This window comes from Protopterus annectens, chromosome 3.part0 (assembly GCF_019279795.1).
Source record: "Protopterus annectens isolate FY-2018-M chromosome 3.part0, PAN1.0, whole genome shotgun sequence".
Taxonomy (NCBI): Eukaryota; Metazoa; Chordata; order Ceratodontiformes; family Protopteridae; genus Protopterus; species Protopterus annectens.
The window spans coordinates 1,120,757,518-1,120,776,050 of NC_056731.1; the positions used below are offsets into that span (position 1 = coordinate 1,120,757,518).

An 18,533-nucleotide genomic window follows, 5' to 3' on the forward strand; every position below is an offset into this window, starting at 1 on the left:
TAAGAAAGTTAGGCTATATTCCAAAAATTAATAAAGAGTTGAAGGATTTTATCTGGGAGGGGAAGAGGCAAGAGTTAAGTGAGATAAAAGGTGGTTTATGATTACCTGATTTGAAGGGGTATTTCAGAGCTACACAGTTAAGGCTCCTACACAGCACAAGCAGAAATCTATAATTCAAAGTGGAAAGAGGTGATGATGATGATAAAACAGGTGAGAAGTTCAAGAAACAAGGAGAGACTGGGAGTTTGGATGAAGATCCTTGAGGAGGAGAATAATAATCATACAGAATATTACATTCATAAAGTAATGTTTGACAGGATAGATTCATATATTAGTACTAGGCTAACTGCCCTTGTGGGCCATTTTCAGCCTAGCCAATTACCCCATGTGAGAATCAAACCCTGCACCTTGTGTTTGTAAGGTAAACACCTTAACCATTATGCCAACATCCCACCCATTTCAACTCAGTGTTGTGGACACTGTAAGATAGGCTTATCTGCACCTTTACTGAGATGGACAGGGTAATGGTTAACAGACAAGAATTAGTAAACACAATATGATGGGAATAAGGATGTGGCTATAGGAAATGGATGCAAGACATCTCCACGCATGCTATTCTGGGACTTTATTGTTTAATCTATATAGCTCAGATATCAGTATATCACTGGACATTTTTTTATTGCATTTGTGCTGCTGATTTAAAATTAGGAAAATATATTATCAGTAAAGAAAATCAACAGATAGCTCAGATATCAGTATATCACTGGACATTTTTTATTGCATTTGTGCTGCTGATTTAAAATTAGGAAAATATATTATCAGTAAAGAAAATCAACAGAAACTGCAATTATATTAGACTGAAATGAATACTCAGACAAAAAAAAAATAACAGCATGAAAATTGATACCAGTAAAATGATACATGACTTTTACCAGTCACATTCTGAATATAAGATCAGGTTTAAAGACTTAGGATATGGCCTGATGCAGAGGTGAAGATGGGACGACTAGCACCCTGTGCTGGCTCCACAAACTGGAGCTCCACCACCTAAAATTTTCAAGAGTGAAAAGCAAAAAAAAGTCTTCTGACCTTCATATTGGTGGTGTGTGACTACAACAAATTTAGTCCCACCAGCCCTCAATACACACACCTAAAAAAAATAAATAAAAATATAAGACTTCAGATTACTGTAGGAAGCCTACTGGTTTCATACAGTAATGTAGGCAATCACAACCTAAGAAATCCACACATACTCCAAGGCCTCAACATAAAACTAAAAACAAACAAACAATCAAAGTATTCATGTTAATGTAGGAAAAAGACTGGTCAGTCATCACCCACCAAGTCCACCAGTCATCTTCACCTAGCTCTCCAAACAAAACTACAAAGAAAAAGAGGAAAGGTGGTGGTTTTGCTTTAATCTTTCCAAACACCTATCGCATTTTCCCTTACAGCAAGCCAATGCTAAAATTCCGTTCAACAGAGCTTCTTGTTTTTCTCAAAATAACAAACCAAAACCGATCTTCGCACGTATGTCACAATGCAATGGCCAAACATTTACTCAGTTCAATTCAGAAAAGCAAAGCCAGCACACATCATAGTCCTTGTGTAAATCATCATCATTCTCTTTCGGCTTTTCCCGTTAGGGGTCGCCACAGCGGATCATCTCTTTCCATTTCTTCCTATCCTCTGCATCTTGCTCTGTCACACCAACCGCCTGCATGTCCTCTCTCACCACGTCCATAAACCTTATCTTAGGCCTTCCTCTATTCCTCTTACCTGGCAGCTCCATCCTTAGCATCTTTTTCCCAATATACCCATCATCCCTCCTCAGCACATGTCCAAACCAACGCAATCTCGTCTCTCTTGCTTTGTCTCCAAACTGTCCAACATGAGCTGACCCTCTAATATACCGATTCCTAATCCTATCCATCCTAGTCACACCGATTGCAAATCTTAACATCTTTAACTCTGCCACATCCAGCTCTGACTCCTGCCTTTTTGTCAATGCCACTGTCTCCAACCCATATAACATAGCTGGTCTCACTACACTCTTGTAGACCTTCCCTTTCACTCTTACGGATACCCGTCTGTCACAAATCACTCCTGACACTCTTCTCCACCCATTCCACCCTGCCTGTACTCTCTTCTTCACCTCTCTTCCACATTCACCATTACTCTGAACTGTTGATCCCAAGTACTTAAACTCGTCCACCTTTACCAACTCTACTCCCTGCATCCTCACCATTCCTCTACCCTCCCTCTCATTTACACACATATATTCTGTCTTAGCCCTGCTGACCCTCATTCCTCTGCTCTCTAGAGCATATCTCCACCTCTCCAGAGTCTCCTCAACCTGATTCCTACTCTCACTACAGATCACAATGTCATCTGCAAACATCATAGTCCACGGGCCTCCTGTCTGATCTCATCTGTCAACCTGTCCATCACCACTGCAAATAAGAAAGGACTCAGAGCTGATCCTTGATGTAATCCCACCTCCACCTTAAACGGATCTGTCACTCCCACTGCAGTCCTCACCACTGTCACACTACCCTCGTACATATCCTGTACCACTCTTACGTGCTTCTCTGCCACTCCCGACTTCCTCATACAATACCACAACTCTTCTCTAGGCACCCTGTCATATGCTTTCTCCAAGTCTACAAAGACGCAATGCAACTCCTTCTGACCTTCTCTGTATTTCTCCATCAACACTCTCAGAGCAAACATTGCATCTGTAGTGCTCTTTCCTGGCATGAAACCATACTGCTGATCACTAATCATCACCTCCCTTCTTAACCTTGCTTCCACTACTCTTTCCCATAACTTCAAGCTGTGACTAATCAGTTTTATCCCTCTGTAGTTACTGCAGCTCTGCACATCACCCTTATTCTTAAAGATAGGTACCAAAACACTTTTTCTCCACTCCTCAGGCATCCTCTGACTTTCCAAAATTTCATTAAACAATCTAGTTAGAAATTCCACTGCCATTTCTCCTAAGCACCTCCATGCTTCCATTGGTATGTCATCTGGGCCAACAGCCTTTCCATTCTTCATCCTCTTCATAGCTGCCCTTACTTCCTCCTTGCTAATCTGTTTCACTTCCTGATTCACTATCCCCACATCATCCAACCTTCTCTCTCTCTCATTCTCTTCATTCATCAGCCTCTCAAAATACTCTTTCCATCTACTCAACACACTCTCCTCTCTTGTGAGTACCTTTCCCTCACTATCCTTTATCACCCTTACATGCTGCACATCTTTCCCAGCTCTGTCCCTCTGTCTAGCTAATCGGTACAGGTCCTTTTCTCCCTCTTTAGTGTCCAATCTCTCGTACAACTCTCCATATGCCCTATCCTTAGCTTTTGCCACCTCTCTCTTTGCCATCGCCTCATCTCCTTATACTCATGTGTACGTTCTGCATCTCTTTGACAATCCCACTTCTTCTTAGCCAGCCTCTTCCTCTGTATACTCTCCTGTACTTCCTCATTCCACCACCAGGTCTCCTTGTCCTCCTTCCTCTGTCCAGATGTCACACCAAGCACCTTTCTAGCAGTCACCCTTACTAGTTCTGCTGTAGTTACCCAGCTATTCGGTAACTCTCCACTGCCTCCCAGTGCCTGTCTTAACTCTTCCCTAAACTCCACTTCACAATCACCCTTTTGTAACTTCCACCATTTAATCCTTGGCACAGCTTTCACATTCCTCCTCCTCTTCTTGATCACCAACGTCATTCTACATACCACTAATCTATGCTGCTTAACTACACTTTCACCTGCCACCACTTTACAGTCTCCAATCTCCTTAAGACTGGCCCTCCTACATAGTATATAATCAACTTGTGAGCATCTTCCTCCACTCTTGTCGTCACCCTATGCTCCACCCTCTTCTTAAAATACGTATTCACCACAGCCATGTCCATCCTTTTCGCAAAATCCACAATCATCTGACCTTCTGCATTCCTCTCCTTAACACCATACCTACCCATCACTTCCTCATCCCTCTGTTCACTTCACCAACATGCCCATTAAAGTCCGCTCAATCACTAGTCTCTCACCCTTGGGTACACTCACCACAACTTCATCCAACTCACTCCAAAATTTCTCTTTCTTCCATCGCACACCCAACTTGAGGAGCATATGCACTAACAACATTCATCATTACACCATCAATTTCGAGCTTCATAAACATCACTCGGTCAGACACTCTCTTCACGTCTAAAACACTCTTGGCATATTGTTCCTTTAGTATAACCCCTACCCCATTTCTCCTGCCATCCACACCATGATAAAACAATTTGAACCCGTTTCCTAAACACCTGGCCTTACTTCCTTCCATCTGGTCTCTTGCACACACAATATATCAACCTTCCTTCTCTCCATCATATCAGCTAGCTCTCTTCCTATACCAGTCATACTGCCAACATTCAAAGTTCCTACCCTCACTGCTACACTCCTAACCTTCCTCCTATCTTCCTGCCTTTGGGCACGCCGCCTCCTCTTCTCCTTCGGCCAACAGTAGCCCAATTTCCGCCAGCACCCTGTTGGCTAACAGTACTGGTGGCGGTCGTTGTTAACCCGGGCCTTGACCGAACCGGTATGCAATTATGAAAAGTTCTCCATCAGTAATTTTTTGGCAGAAGTTTTATGCCGGATGCCCTTCCTGACGCAACCCTCCCCATTTATCCGGGCTTGGGACCGGCACAAAGAAATGCACTGGCTTGTGCATCCCCAGTGGCTGGGTTATAGTCCTTGTGTAAATAAATGGATTTATTGCACAAAAAAATATATTATTTATCCTGCAATAGCAGGATAAAAAAGTTCAGACCAGTTTCAGCAAAAACTGCCTTCATCAGGGAACCTATTTAACAAAAATAAACCACAAACTTAAATACTCTGCTTGCAACCATATCCAGTTCCTATTGGTTAATTATAGATGCTTAAGTCCAGGTGAAAATAATCCACCAAGTCTGATAATCCAAGTTTTTCTTTTCTTATCCAAAATGCTATGCCATCCCGATTTGTGGGCTTTGTTGTATATAATTTTATCTATTATAGCAAAAGTAAATCTGGCAGTCAAACTTTTTTGTATGTTTGTATAGTGCTTTGGGCATATGCTTGTGTTTAATGTCACTAAGACGTTCTGAAATATGAGATTTAAAGGGACCAGTTTGACTATGGTGAGTGCTGACTTTCCTCAAAATAAGCAATTATAAACAAATATGTATTACTGTCCTTTACATCCCTCCTGGCAACAATACAGCTATACTGGAAGATATCCTACATTGGCTATCCATAACATTTCCACAAGAAAAAAATACTACTAGGTAATGTGAATGTCAATTGGTTGGACATATACACTAGCTCCTCTACATCTAGCATGAACTTATATGGTTTCACACAACTAATTAATAGCCACACACATTATAGCAAGACATCGAATTCCCTATTAGACAGGATCCTAGTATCAGATCCTAGAAATACTCCACCACAGGTACAATGTCAGACTCTCTCAGTGATTATATCCCAATCTATATGACCAGACATCTCACACATCCAGTTAAACAGCATATTTATAAAATAAAATGCAACCTTTCCAAGTCTAACCCAGAAATGGTCATTATAACACTATCATCTATTAACTGGAAGTTCCTAAAAATCCTCCCCATAGACGATGCTGTAAATGAATTCAATAAAACTTTCTAAATATCCTAAATAGCCCTTCACTTCCTAGAAGGAAGAGACTAAAACAAATAATGTAATTTGGCTATACAAAAAAGAGTAGAATACTAATGCAGGACAGGAAAAAGCATGGAAAAAACATAAAATACCTCACTATCTTGTAAACTTCAGAATGCTTTACAATCATACTAAAAAGCAAATACGGTTTGCAACAGCAAACATCTACTTCAAATGTCCTCACTACGTCTCTCTCAGCCCACCCTTCTGTGGTTCAAACGCTATCTGTCTAATAGGTATCAGTCAGTAAAATGGCAATCCATGGTCTTTCTTTACCTCCCAGTCATCATCGGTATACCATAAAACTCTACCTTGGTCCCCTCCTCTTTAACAGTCTCACTAACACCATCTATACATCCACACAACAGGGTTCCCTAATACAACACACAGATGATTCCACTCTCATTTGCACATCTGAAAACATGGTACACCTCCAAAAAATTACTCAGGAAGATTTAACAGCCACTGAAACATGGCTTCTTAACTCACAACACATACTCAAACTCAAACAAACCAAACTACTATTTTTCCCCCAAATCCCTCTTTCTTGGAAAAAAAAATTAAGTCCTCTCTTTTGATAATAAAACCACTTAGGTTCATAGGTAGTTACTAGGCTATCAGCCTTAGGGCCTACACAAGCCTAGCCAAAAAGGTACCCTGGCTTTCGCCACTCAAGAAAACTATTTTCCTGTGCCCCTGTCGAGCAGAGCCACAGAGGTGATCCCCGGAGTGAATTTCCTATTTCCCATCCAATGATCAAGATTTTTTCTTGAAGAGTGCTAATGAGGAGCTTTGTTTGCTATAGAAAGGTAGTTTCTTCCAGAGTATGGGAAGTCTCTGGGACAGGAATCTATCCCTCCCATATGTTCTGTTTATTGTGGTGACAAGGTTTAGGTCCCTAGAGCGTGTAGCTCGTAGGGAATGGCATTACTTTAAGTGGAGCATGTCCAACAGCTCTGGGTTGGACATAGCTTTGTATGTTAGGTAGAGATCGCCTCTGAGAAGGCGATATGCGATGGAGTAAAGCTGGAGTTTTTTTCAGATGGTCTGCGTAGGGCATCTGTTTGAGGCCGGTAATCCTCTTTGCGAGGTATTTTTCCGGCCTTTCCAGTTGTTGTAGATGTCTTGTGAGGTACATACCAAAAAGGGTGCTGTACTCTATAATAGGCCTAATGAGTGATGAGTATAGGGGAACAATGACCTCTTTTTTCCTGGATGAGAAACCTTTTGTGATGAGGTGTGCGACGTAGAAGGATTTCCTGACTACTGTGGTGATGTGATTATCAAAGGAGAGAATACTGTCCACCTGTGTCTCAAGGTCTCTTATCACACTTTCGGTGTTAAGTAGACAACCACCTATGTGGTAGCTCATGGGTACAGAGTTTTTACCAAAGGGGATGACAATGCACTTTTTGGCATTGAGCTTGAGGCCATGGGATCTGTCTCAGTGAGGTCCTTTTGTAGGATGTCCACATCGTTAGGAGTTTCAATTATGGCTCCTAGTTTGCAGTCATCTGAAAACTCTGTTAACCAAAGACCTTCTGTGTTAGCCTGTACTTCAGAAAAGTAGATACCAAACAGGAGAGGACCCAGGACTGAACCCTGTGGTACTCCACTTGTCACTGGTCTGCAGTCAGATTTTGAGTCTGCTACTTTCACAGTGTGGGTTCTGTCAGTGAGCCAGTTGGCAACCCATCTTGTGACATAGGGATTTATACCTAGTTTAGTGAGTTTATCTATAATTCCAGAGTGGGGGATGTTGTCAAATGCCTTGGCGAGATCTAGATAGGCTGTGTGAACCACCTTACCCTCGTCTACGGCTTTGGTGACTGCTTCAAAGAAGTCAAATCAGGTTTAGGAGACATGATCTGCCTTTTACAAACCCGAACTGGGTGGGATCCAGAGTTTGGAGATTACCAATGTCTTTGTTTATAAGTTTCATGATGATACGTTCCATGGCCTTGCAGACCAGGCTCGTTAGGCTAATGGGGCGGTACTTCTCGGGGTCCATGGTGGCTCCCCTTTTGTGGAATGGGATAACAGTCACTATGTGCCATTCAGTGGGCACAAAGCTTGAGGTGAGGCTATGACTGAACATGGTGCTTAGGTGGGGTACCAGTTCATTCTGTAGTTTATATAGAACGCAGCCTGGGATGTTGTCAGGTCCCATGGATGCTGTGTTCTTGGCTTTGGACAGTGTGGTTTTTACCTGTGCAGCTGTGATTACAGGAGTTTTGCATTCTTCCAGTATAGAGATGGGTCCTTTATGGGGTGGGGTGGGGGGTAAAGTTGGCAATGAACCTATCTGCTAGGATGTTGGCAAAATAAGTTGGTTCTGTATATTTAGTGCCATTGTGCTGTAATTCAGAGCAGTGAGAGTGTAGCCATTGAGATTCTTGACATAGCTATAGAATGCTTTGTGGTTGTCTTTAGAATCAGTGGCAATTTTGTTTTCATAACTAGCTTTGGAGGATTTTATGAGAGATCTCAGCTTCTTACTGAGGCTGACCAGTCATGGGATTTTACTCTTTTTTTGCAACAATTTCTTTCTTCGGTTGTAGAGTTTGTTTATGGCAGGGGACCACCAGATTTGGCTTCTTTTTTTTTGGAGGACAGCATCTTGGTAAGCCACTTACATAATCTGTATCAATTATTAGCCAATGTTTTTATATTATGTCTGATTTGTTATAATTATTTAAATAAACTCTGATGTTTTTGTTTTATTTTTGAGGACTGTAAAATTATTTGTTCTTAAAATGTTTTGTAATAATTTGGAGCTTTTTTCCCTGGGCCTCCTCTGAAAATGGGCTTCTACTCAGTTGGATTTCCCCGGTAATCAAATGTCAATAAATAAAATAAATTAATTAAAAAAATGTTTTCAGATTACTGTAGGAAGCCAGTTACAGTAACACAGCCAATCAAGTCCCACAAAATCTACCTTCAGCACTTCAAGTAAAGAATCAAAAAAAAAAAAAACAAATTCAAGTGCCTTTCAGTACAGACAAGAAAGGTTAAGTGAAAGTCTACCTTTCAATTGCGTCTCTAACACTTTGCGACTGGGGAAATTGCCCTCTTTGCCCCACCTTTGCTACATTACTGGGTTTGTGACAAACTCTACTTTGATCACCGCATAAATATCCTTGCTAAAGACTTCAGAAAAACAGTCTGCATTAGAAAATAAAGGCAGTGGCATGCTATCAAAACAGTCTACATGAGTCTTATTAGACTTAAAACTGAACTTGGAATCTGCCTACAGTCTCCTTTTAAAAAGCCATAAAAGTGTACAAAAATGACCTAAGGGATTTTGATATGTTGGGCTATGATGAAAGGTCATCTAAACTGGATTTCTGTAAATTTCACACTAGCATGTAGTACTCCAATTTTAGTTCACCAGACAATGCATAGTCCTTTCTTATTGTGTTTAGGCATATGAAAGACAGAAAATAATAATCAAGTGCAAGTGTTGAAAGTTTTTAGTAATAAATAACTAAATAAATAAAACTACAATTACCTGGTTTTAGGAATGTGTTGTGAAATGGAATAGTCTACCTATAAGCATTGGAAACTGCAGTAACATTTTAAAGGCAACTGACAATTACTGTGGTAAAGTCTGTTACAAGATGCAGTGAGGCAATTAGAGCATTAGGCCTGTGCCTCTAAATCTGCTGTTTTGCACTCTATTGTATTCCCCGTGTCAAGGGATTTTTTTAACAAGAGAGCCTCAAGAAGAAAGTTTAGAATATAAATCTGTAGTTTATTTAATACAGTAACCGCAATTACCACCCAGAAAAAAAACACACAGACATAGTAAGAATATGAAAAGTGCAAAACAGCAACTACAGGCTCAGACCAAATCATAAAACCTGTAACTGACAGGAAGTGACAATAACATCAATGCCTCACGTTTATTTATTTTTTTTTTGCTTTGTTCAAGCATGTCATCAACCTAGAACAACAAATCAAAGTAAAACAATTTGTCAAGATAATTATCCTCTCCTATGAAACTAGCATTCATGAACTACTTCAGTTCTAAAAAATACCTATATCAGTATGGTGTTGTATGTCCCTGTAAAACAACATTGCTGGCTCTGTGAACCTGCTCTGAACTACAAGAAGAAAAGAAAGCAACAGATGGCATAAGGAAGAGAGGCAAAAGGCAGTATAAGACAGAGCCAATGGATATGTAGTTACTAGTCCTCATCAGTGACAGCATCATGGTCCAGGTGCAGGCTGAACTGCCCCTCAATTTGTACACCAGGTGGAGGGTTGGTAAATAAAGTGTAGACAGAGGACCAATTATGAGGCATGCTTGAGCCCAACCATCCTTTTACTGAAGAAGAAGAAGAAGAAGAAACAGATACTGCTGCAAAAAGATTAATTATATTTTTGGAAGCTAACTACAGAAGTGGAAGAATTAATTAATTATGAAGGCCACTAGTGACATCAGAAAACTTCAAAAATCAGGGACTTAAGAAAGTTTAGAAGAGCCAATTAATATAACCAAAACAGTGCAATCTCAAGGAGTCAACATGGCCTGTAAGCACTACTAGCAAAGACAGCAGGAAGATGGCTATGCAAGCAATCACAAAAGAAAGAGGTCAGCCTGACTCCATGGCACATGAGAATAGAGCCTGACTGTGATCTAGGACAATGGGGTTTGATTAGTACACCCAACAATGGAGTAGTCAAGCAGGGATGGGAGAGAATGAATGGTTCAGTCTGCTCACCTCTTCCACTGGGATAGGAATGTTGTGGACTCTTGGTGACTGCATCAAGGCAATGCCATTTCCCCATTAGAGACCAAAAAAGCCACATCATGTGCCAGAAGGAAGGTGGGTGAATCTCCTTACTGCCAGTGTCCCCTGCAGAAGTGAATGAATGTCTAGCATGGACTGCCCATTGCATGCCCCTTCCCTTACTCAGTTCAGCAAGTGCAGGGATGCAGAACTGCAAAAGAAAAAAAAACATTAAACCACTCCCATAGCTGTCATTATGCACTAACTTTCAAAATGTAGTAAACAGGTATCCAAATTTGTTTTGGCAGGAGGAAATACTGAGTGCAGTGGAAGCTGCTCCCACATCCTATCTCTTTGGGATGGATGACATGGCCTAATTTGGAGCTATACACCTACGCAGCTAGGCTGAAGTTGCAGCATGGACTTATTGCACATGAATATAACAGTACTCAGAAGGACATTTACTTCACTGGACTTGGGGGGGGGGGGCTTTCTATGAAGAAAGACATTCAATGCACAGTAGTTTTGGGGACTGTTATGGAACTCCTCATGGCTAGTCACTAGGCCTTTTGGTAGACAAATACCATGACGTCATTAGGCAACATTAAATGCATTGGGATGTTTGAGCACTGGGGAACACAGATGTAAGAAATTAAGAGACAACTGGACAGTCGCTACAGTCTTGTGTAGGAATAACTCTAGGCTGGAGATAAGGCAATAAGATGGTCTTCTTTTGGTCAAACTTATGAGATGGAATTATGAGGCTACCATTTGACAGAGTTTTACTAAGCATGTTAAAGAAAACCAAATCTCAGTTTTACACTGCTTCAAGGGGTTATCCTTGGTGCACAAAACACACACACATACAACACCTGCAAACAAAAATGCAAAAATACACGAAAACTATCCACTCATCAAATATCTTTGGAAGGCAGTTAGTGATTTTAGTGTTTCCCTACTAAATGTCTTACAAAGTATAAAAGCCTTAACTTGCCAACAGCAGAAAAATGGGACATTAGGGATAGCACCACATCCAAAATATGCTTCTACCTTGCATACTTTACCCTCAGTACATACTATACTATTTTAGAATACCTTATCCAAAAAAAACATACACTTCCTTATAGTTATGATCCTACTACAATGCTACATTCATTTTTAAGTCCATATGAATTTGCATCTATATTCAGGATAAATATAATAACATTACATTTACTCCTAATGTATCAATGTACTGATATATTTTATTCAAGTCTTGATATATTTTGTACTAATATATTTTATTCATGCTTTGATACTTTATGCTGTTTGAGTTATCTATGCTAAGGTCAGGTGCTTCACTAGGCTGTATGTAGTCCTGAAACAAACTTACTCCAACTGTACATAGCCCTGTAACAAACTTACTGCAATTGTATCTACTTCATGTCACATTACTGTTGTTTATTCTCTAGTAATGGTATGTAAGCCAATTGTATTTGGTTTATGTTATGTGCTTGTTATTGTATCTATTGCATGTTCTGTTACTTATTACCTATGGAGCTTTTCTCACCAGGCCTGCACTGAAAATGGGCTCTGGCTCAGTGGACTATCCCAGTAAACACATGCAAATAAATAAATAAGTGATAAGAAATAGTTACTGCATATTACAGTGTGTGCAACTAAAACGGAGTGTTTTGCTGCTGACAGAGTAACACTTCTAGCATCCACCAGAAAAAAAACATGATAATAGACTGGAGTATTCTGTCCCCTTCCACAAACAATCATGCGCCATTTAATAAAGCTACACTTTACCATCCTGAAGGGGAAGAGTCTAGCTGTTGACAAAATCTCAAACACATGAAATTCTTCATTATCAGAGTGCACTGATATAACCAATAACGAAACTTTGGAGATGCTGTTTAAAAAAAACTTTGAAGATATTGCATTGACAGCAAAATTAATTTCAACTTTTTTGTGTATAACGTTATTATATTAAAACACTGGAAAAATGACATACCGATTTCATAAAGGCATACATGCTGGATTTCCCTTTGATCTGTTGCAAGTTCCAGAGCGGTATGGAATGAGGACAAGGCACGATTGATTTGACACTACAAAAACACGAGAGGATGTGACTGAATCAGTATTAGTATATAACAAGTGGTGAGTAGTCAGCAATTATTTTAAACATGCATATGACAGGACACACAGCGTAACAGTGATCACATTAAAAAAAACAGTAACTGCAGTTTCTTAGAATGCCTTTCTGTACGCACACACACTACTGCAACAGTGTGCTTCTTTTGCTCTAAATCTGTGGAATGTTGGAACGGAGAGGGGTGAGCGCTTGTGTGTGTGTGTGTGTGTGTGTGTGTGTGTGTGTGTGTGTGTGTGTGTGTGTGTGTGTGTGTGTGTGTGTGTGTGTGTGTGTGTGTATGTGTGTTGTGTGAATATTGAAACTACTTGTGCTTTGTGTGCGGTATGTGTGTTTCAATATTGAGGCTGCCTGTGGTGTGTGTGTGTGTATGTGCTTGTGTTGTGTGAATACTGAGGCTGCTTGTGGTGTGTGTGTGTGTGAATATTGAGGCTGATTGTGGTGTGTGTGTGTGTGTGTGAGGTACAGAGAGAAAGAAAGAGAGGGAAAGAGGTTGACTGAAGTTGAGAGTGATGTCAGTGTAGTGCGAGATGGATGTTTGCGTGTTCTGAGCTGCAAGCACCTGAAGGTATGCGTAATCTTGGAGTTAGTTACATTAATTCAGTAAGGGGGTGAGGGGGAATGGATGTCCGTGTTTCATCAATTTGTTTCTCTTTTTTTTTTTTTCACAGAAATGACTGTCAGTTAGTTTACTCCTGCTATTCAGAACTACTCCACTTTTCTGGGTTGTCATTACCCTACATATTTTAACTTTTTTTTTCACTTGTAACATGTCATTGCTGAAATGCCATGGTCTGATGCAGCTGAAGTGGTGGGGTGAAATGCAGAAGATATGTACTTAACAATAATATTGGATCCTTTTCATCAAAGTCCATCCAATAAGACAGTTGGTACTTGGTGCTGCAAACTCAAGCTGAAGGGAATTATGGGAGACATTTGTAGGAGCTCCAGGCAGTAGATCACTAGCTAACGGCCTGATTGGATTTGAGGAGCATTTTGGTTCCCAATTATCTTATTGGCTGAACTTTGACGAAAAGGGTCCAGCATTATGGTGCATACAGAAAGTCCGTATCTGACCTCATCACTTCAGCTGTATTAACCCATAGTATTTCAGCAATGACATGTTTACATGTCGGTATTGTTGAAATGCCATGGTCTGATGCAGCAAGCTGGTATTGCATATTTGGTCAAACCTGAGCTCTGTAGCAAATACTTGATACATTGCATCAAGCAGTTGCTACACTTTAAAAGTTAAAAGAAATCTTTTTTTTTTTTTTTTTTAATTAAAACCTGAGCACTGTAGTGCTCCTAGCAGGCAGGATATAAAATGTAGCAGCTGCTTGCTACATTTGTAGCAAGCAGTTTGCTACAGTATAAAGAAGAAATCAATTTTTTTTCCATAAAAATTGTGGAAGGAGGGGTGGGCAAGGCACAGAAAGTGGACCTGAATGGCTGGGGTAGGAGGGAGGTGGGGGGAGTCTGCCACTGGAAGGAATGGCCTTTTTGTTTTTGTTTGCTCTTCAATCAAAGAGCTGGGGACATTGATCTAACTGATTTAACTGTACTATGTTAAAGTGTTTTTTTTGTTTGTTTTTTTCTCTTCAATGGAAGAGCTGGTGTGGGTCATGGATCTAACTTTAATAAGCCTCTGGGCTTCTGGGACAACATGGGGCAAAGAAAATTATCTAAAATTTCCTAATCAAAGCCTTCTGTAGGAACTCTGTCATTAAAGGAAGAGGAGGAAAGGTATACAGAAGACTGGGAGACACTGCAGGCTAGAATATTCCTTTCTTGTCTGTCCTTCTGAGGGGATGGCTAGGGCAAAGTAGCTTCTGCATTTGGTGCTGGATGGAGCTGGCCCCAGTGACTGAAAATTTCATGAGTCACTAGCAGACTGAGGGACTACATGTGAGGCATTAGGACAGACCTGCTTGACCTACCACTGGACAGCTGAACTTCCTTGGAATGTGCATTGTCACTAAATGGTGACCCAAATTCAGGCCCTACTGCCATACTCTCATGAGCTCTCTGCAAAGGGGGTAAGACCTGATTCCTCCATGTTTATTCATGCATCAGACCACTGACATATTGTCCAGCTGAATGGCTCTCACTCACGAAGAAAACAGGTCCAGAATTTCTTGCAGCAACAGGAGGATTTCCCTCATCTCAAGGATGTTCATGTGAAGGCTGGCCTCTGACCAATTTCAAACTCCTTGGACTATCCTCCCCTTGAACTGCCTCCCTTCCCCCATAGGCATCCATGCTTACTACTGCTGATGGACAGAAAAGAACAAATGTCTTTTCTGTGTGAAAAAATCAGGACATCAGTCACTAGTCTAAATGATTTCCTGCATAAGTGAGTCAGATGCATGGTTTCTCAAAGGAAGCTTGGTATAGTGAAACACGGAAATTGTGGCTGCCATGAGGCCCAGAACATTTAGTACTATTATCACAGATGGTTTCTGATGATGGGAGAGAATGCAAACTTACCGCTGAAGGGAGGATTGCCTTTCTGTGGTGAGGGCCACTTCTCATGTAGTTGTGTTCAAATGCATCCCATGAAAACAATTTGTTGCATAGGCTGAAGCTGCGACTTTCCAAAGTTTATGGACATGCTTAAAGATAGGCAGAGATGTAAAAAGTAAACTCTGGCTACTAATAAGGAACCTCTGGTTGTTGTAGTAATTAGCCAATTGTCTTATCGGAACATTCGGACCTCTTTTAGTTATAGGGGGGCTGCAACTACTGCCATGCACTTGGTGAACACTTAGGGCATGGCGATGCTGGTGAGACCGAACGGCAAGGCTTTCAAATGGTAAAGACAGGCTCTTATACAAAGCACAGAAATCTCCTGGACTCCTGTGTGATCTTTATGTGGAGACAGGCATCCTGGAGGTAGGTCATTGGAATCTATCCAGTCATTTGCCTTGAGAAAAGACAAAATTGCTGGCACAGTAACTATTCTGAACTGGGTCTTTTTCTCACAAAGGTTTAGTCTGCTGAGATCCACAACTGGCCTGGGATCCTTGCTTTTGTTTGGTACTGAAAAGAATCTTGAATAAACTCCTATTCTTCTACGGTCTGGGAGAACTCCTGGATGGCTCTTTTTTGAAGGAGTGTAGGCATCTCTTGAAGAGCCGTTCACATTTGGTGGGGTGAAGCATTTGGTAACAGCAGCTTCTGAGGTGGTGGTCTTTAGAAAAATGTCATCATATAGCCTCTGGATATGTCTCACATCCAGTAACCCTTCATGATGACCATCCACACAGATAATGAGACAATTGCCTTTTGTGACACTATAATTTCTAAAGTTACAATACCATCCTTAGGGGATGAAAAAGGAAGATAATTTATGGGAACAGTATATGACAATAACAGAATATTTTACCTTCTGACAATAACAGAATATTATGAAAACTGGAGAGATTGGACAAATACTCATAAAAAATAGGAAAAATATTTTTAATTATAGGAAAAAGAGCGAAGCAAAGAAATAGATTATATAATGGAATCATAAAAAGGCATGAAAAATAAATAGAACAATAAGGTTACAGGATCAGAGAAACAGAAAGAGTTGTATGAAAAAATAGAGAAAATGTTAAACATGTTTGTTTAGCCAATGATCTTTTCAAGGAAAAAATATGAAGTTTCACCATTTTTGGGAAAGAGGTAAAAATAAGAGAAGGAAGACTGGATGCAAGTTTTGATGAAGAATGAAATATTAGATATAGCCAGAGAGAAATTATGGAAATCAAGGAAAAGTTTGTAGGTAAAATGTATGAAAATGACTGTAAAAAATATATGAAATGTTAAGATGTCTCTATAAAAGGAGATTACTATGAGAAAAATATAAGAAATAATAAAAGAAGGAAAGGAAGAAGCAGCACCAGGCAGATTGATTAGGTTATGGATATTATAAAGAGATGAATAAAAATGAGAAATTAATATTCTGTAAAATATTAACTAAATGGATAAACAAAGGAATAACAGATGAAGTGATTTGTGATTGAGTAATTAAGTTTATATGGATAAGGAATGAAAAACATATGTTAAAAAATGTGAGACCGATAGCACTTGAAAATACGAATTACAAAATCTTCATGAAAATAATTTATTTATTTATTGATTTATTTCAGTTTGATTACCGGGGAGGACCACTGGGCTTGGGGACCCATTTTCAGTGGAGGCCCGGGGAGAAAAGCTCCACAGGAAACAACAGTTTTAATTACATGAAAAGTTCAAACACAGTTTACATTACAAATAACAGGTTGCTGTAAATAGCCTACAATACAAATACCAGGTTGCTACAAACAGCAAAAATATTAACAATTTCTGTCATATTCAGGAGGAAAAAAAACAGGCAAACAAGAATTTACTGTTTAGTTGCTTATGCAATTAATATTTTAAAAGGGGTTATGAAGGTAAAGAGGTTAGCCTGGAGAGAAGGGGGAAGATAGCTTGAGAGGTGTGGGCTGAAGAGTGCAGCTGCATATCCTATTTAGATAGAGGTGAGAATGAAGTTGGGTTTTGAAGTTATTTAGGTTGTTGCAGGTTCTTAGTGAGGTGGGCAGGGCATTCCATTTTTTAGCTAGGGTAAAGGATAAGAGAAGCTGACCTGCTGGACGCTTGGGTTTTTGTACTGTGATCAGATTTTGGTGAGAAGATCTAAGGGGGGTATAAGGTTGTAGAATATTGGAAAGAGCAGGGCAGTTGGTAGGATGGAACAGTAATTTGTGGGCTGTGGTAATTTGGAGAAAGTCAAGTTGACTGGGGAGTTCAAGCCAGTTTAGAGAGTGAAGGAAGGTGCAGTGATGAGAGGAGGATTTGGCATTAGTGGCAAATTTGGAGATTTTGTTGTAACATTGTTTCAATTTGGAGGTAAGTGTGGATGATAGATTAGTGAGCAGAGGAGCGCCATATAGTAGAGAGGGAAGGAGATAGGTAGAGGCAAGGGTTAGCCTGGTGGGAGGAGACAGAAAGTGGTTGTTTCTAAGTTTTATGTGTGTTTTTTTTTATGTTTAGCTGGATATGAGTATTAAATTTTAGTTGGTCATCAATTGTAACACCAAGAAGTTTGGTGGAAGTTACAATCTCGATAGTGGAGTTGCTAAAGCTGGTAATTTGTAATGAATTTTTATCAAGAGATGAGGACTTGGAGGGAGAGAAAAGGAGGATCTTAGTTTTGTTTGCATTTAGGGAGAGGTGATTTTGGAGTATCCAGTTTTCAGTGGTTGAAAAGGCTCTTTGTGTTAGAGCTTGGAGCTCTGTTAGGTTAGGGGCGCAGCAGATCAAAGTGGAATCGTCAGCGTATTGCACAGTTTTGGTGTTGGGAATGGCTTTGTGGAAGTCGTTAATAAAGATATTGAATAGTAATGGGCCAAATATGGAACTTTGAGGTACTCCGGTAGGGGTTGAAAGGAAAGTAGAGGTGGCTTGGCCCCATTTCACAGCTTGGGACCTGTTTGAAAGGTAGCTAGAGAACCAGGAAAGAGTTTTTTGGCTAAGGTTGAGATTAGAGAGATGGTTTAGAAGGTGGGTGTGGGAGATGGTGTCAAAAGCTTTGGATAGGTCTAGTAGAACGAAGGATACTAAGTTACCGGAGTCATGTGCAAAATTCACAGAATGTAAGAAGGAGAGAACAGCGGTGATAGTACTGTGTCCTGGGTGGAAGCCGTGTTGGGTAGGAGAGAGTAGCTGGTGTTTGGTAAGGAATGGCACGAGTTGCAGGTGGATGCATTTTTCAAGGATTTTGGATATAGGGGAGAGGATGGCTATGGGGCGGAAATTGGTGACATTACAATTTTTGCCACCTTTATGGAGAGGAAGAATGAAAGCAGAGTGCCAGAGTTTAGGTACATAGGATTCGAGTAGAGACCTATTAATTAGGATGCTGATAGGTAGAGCAATGGTGTCAGAAGCTAT

The 18,533-nt window shown here is 40.3% G+C and overlaps 1 protein-coding gene across 1 annotated transcript in view; it reads right to left on the minus strand.

Annotated features, from left to right (window-relative positions):
* TTC39C (tetratricopeptide repeat domain 39C) overlaps positions 1–18,533 on the minus strand; it is a 1,361,526-nt gene that overhangs the window by 613,753 nt on the left and 729,240 nt on the right. The window contains exon 7 of the mRNA XM_044065353.1: positions 12,474–12,567. Coding sequence (XP_043921288.1) covers positions 12,474–12,567 — 94 coding nt within the window. The remainder of the gene's footprint in view (positions 1–12,473; positions 12,568–18,533) is intronic.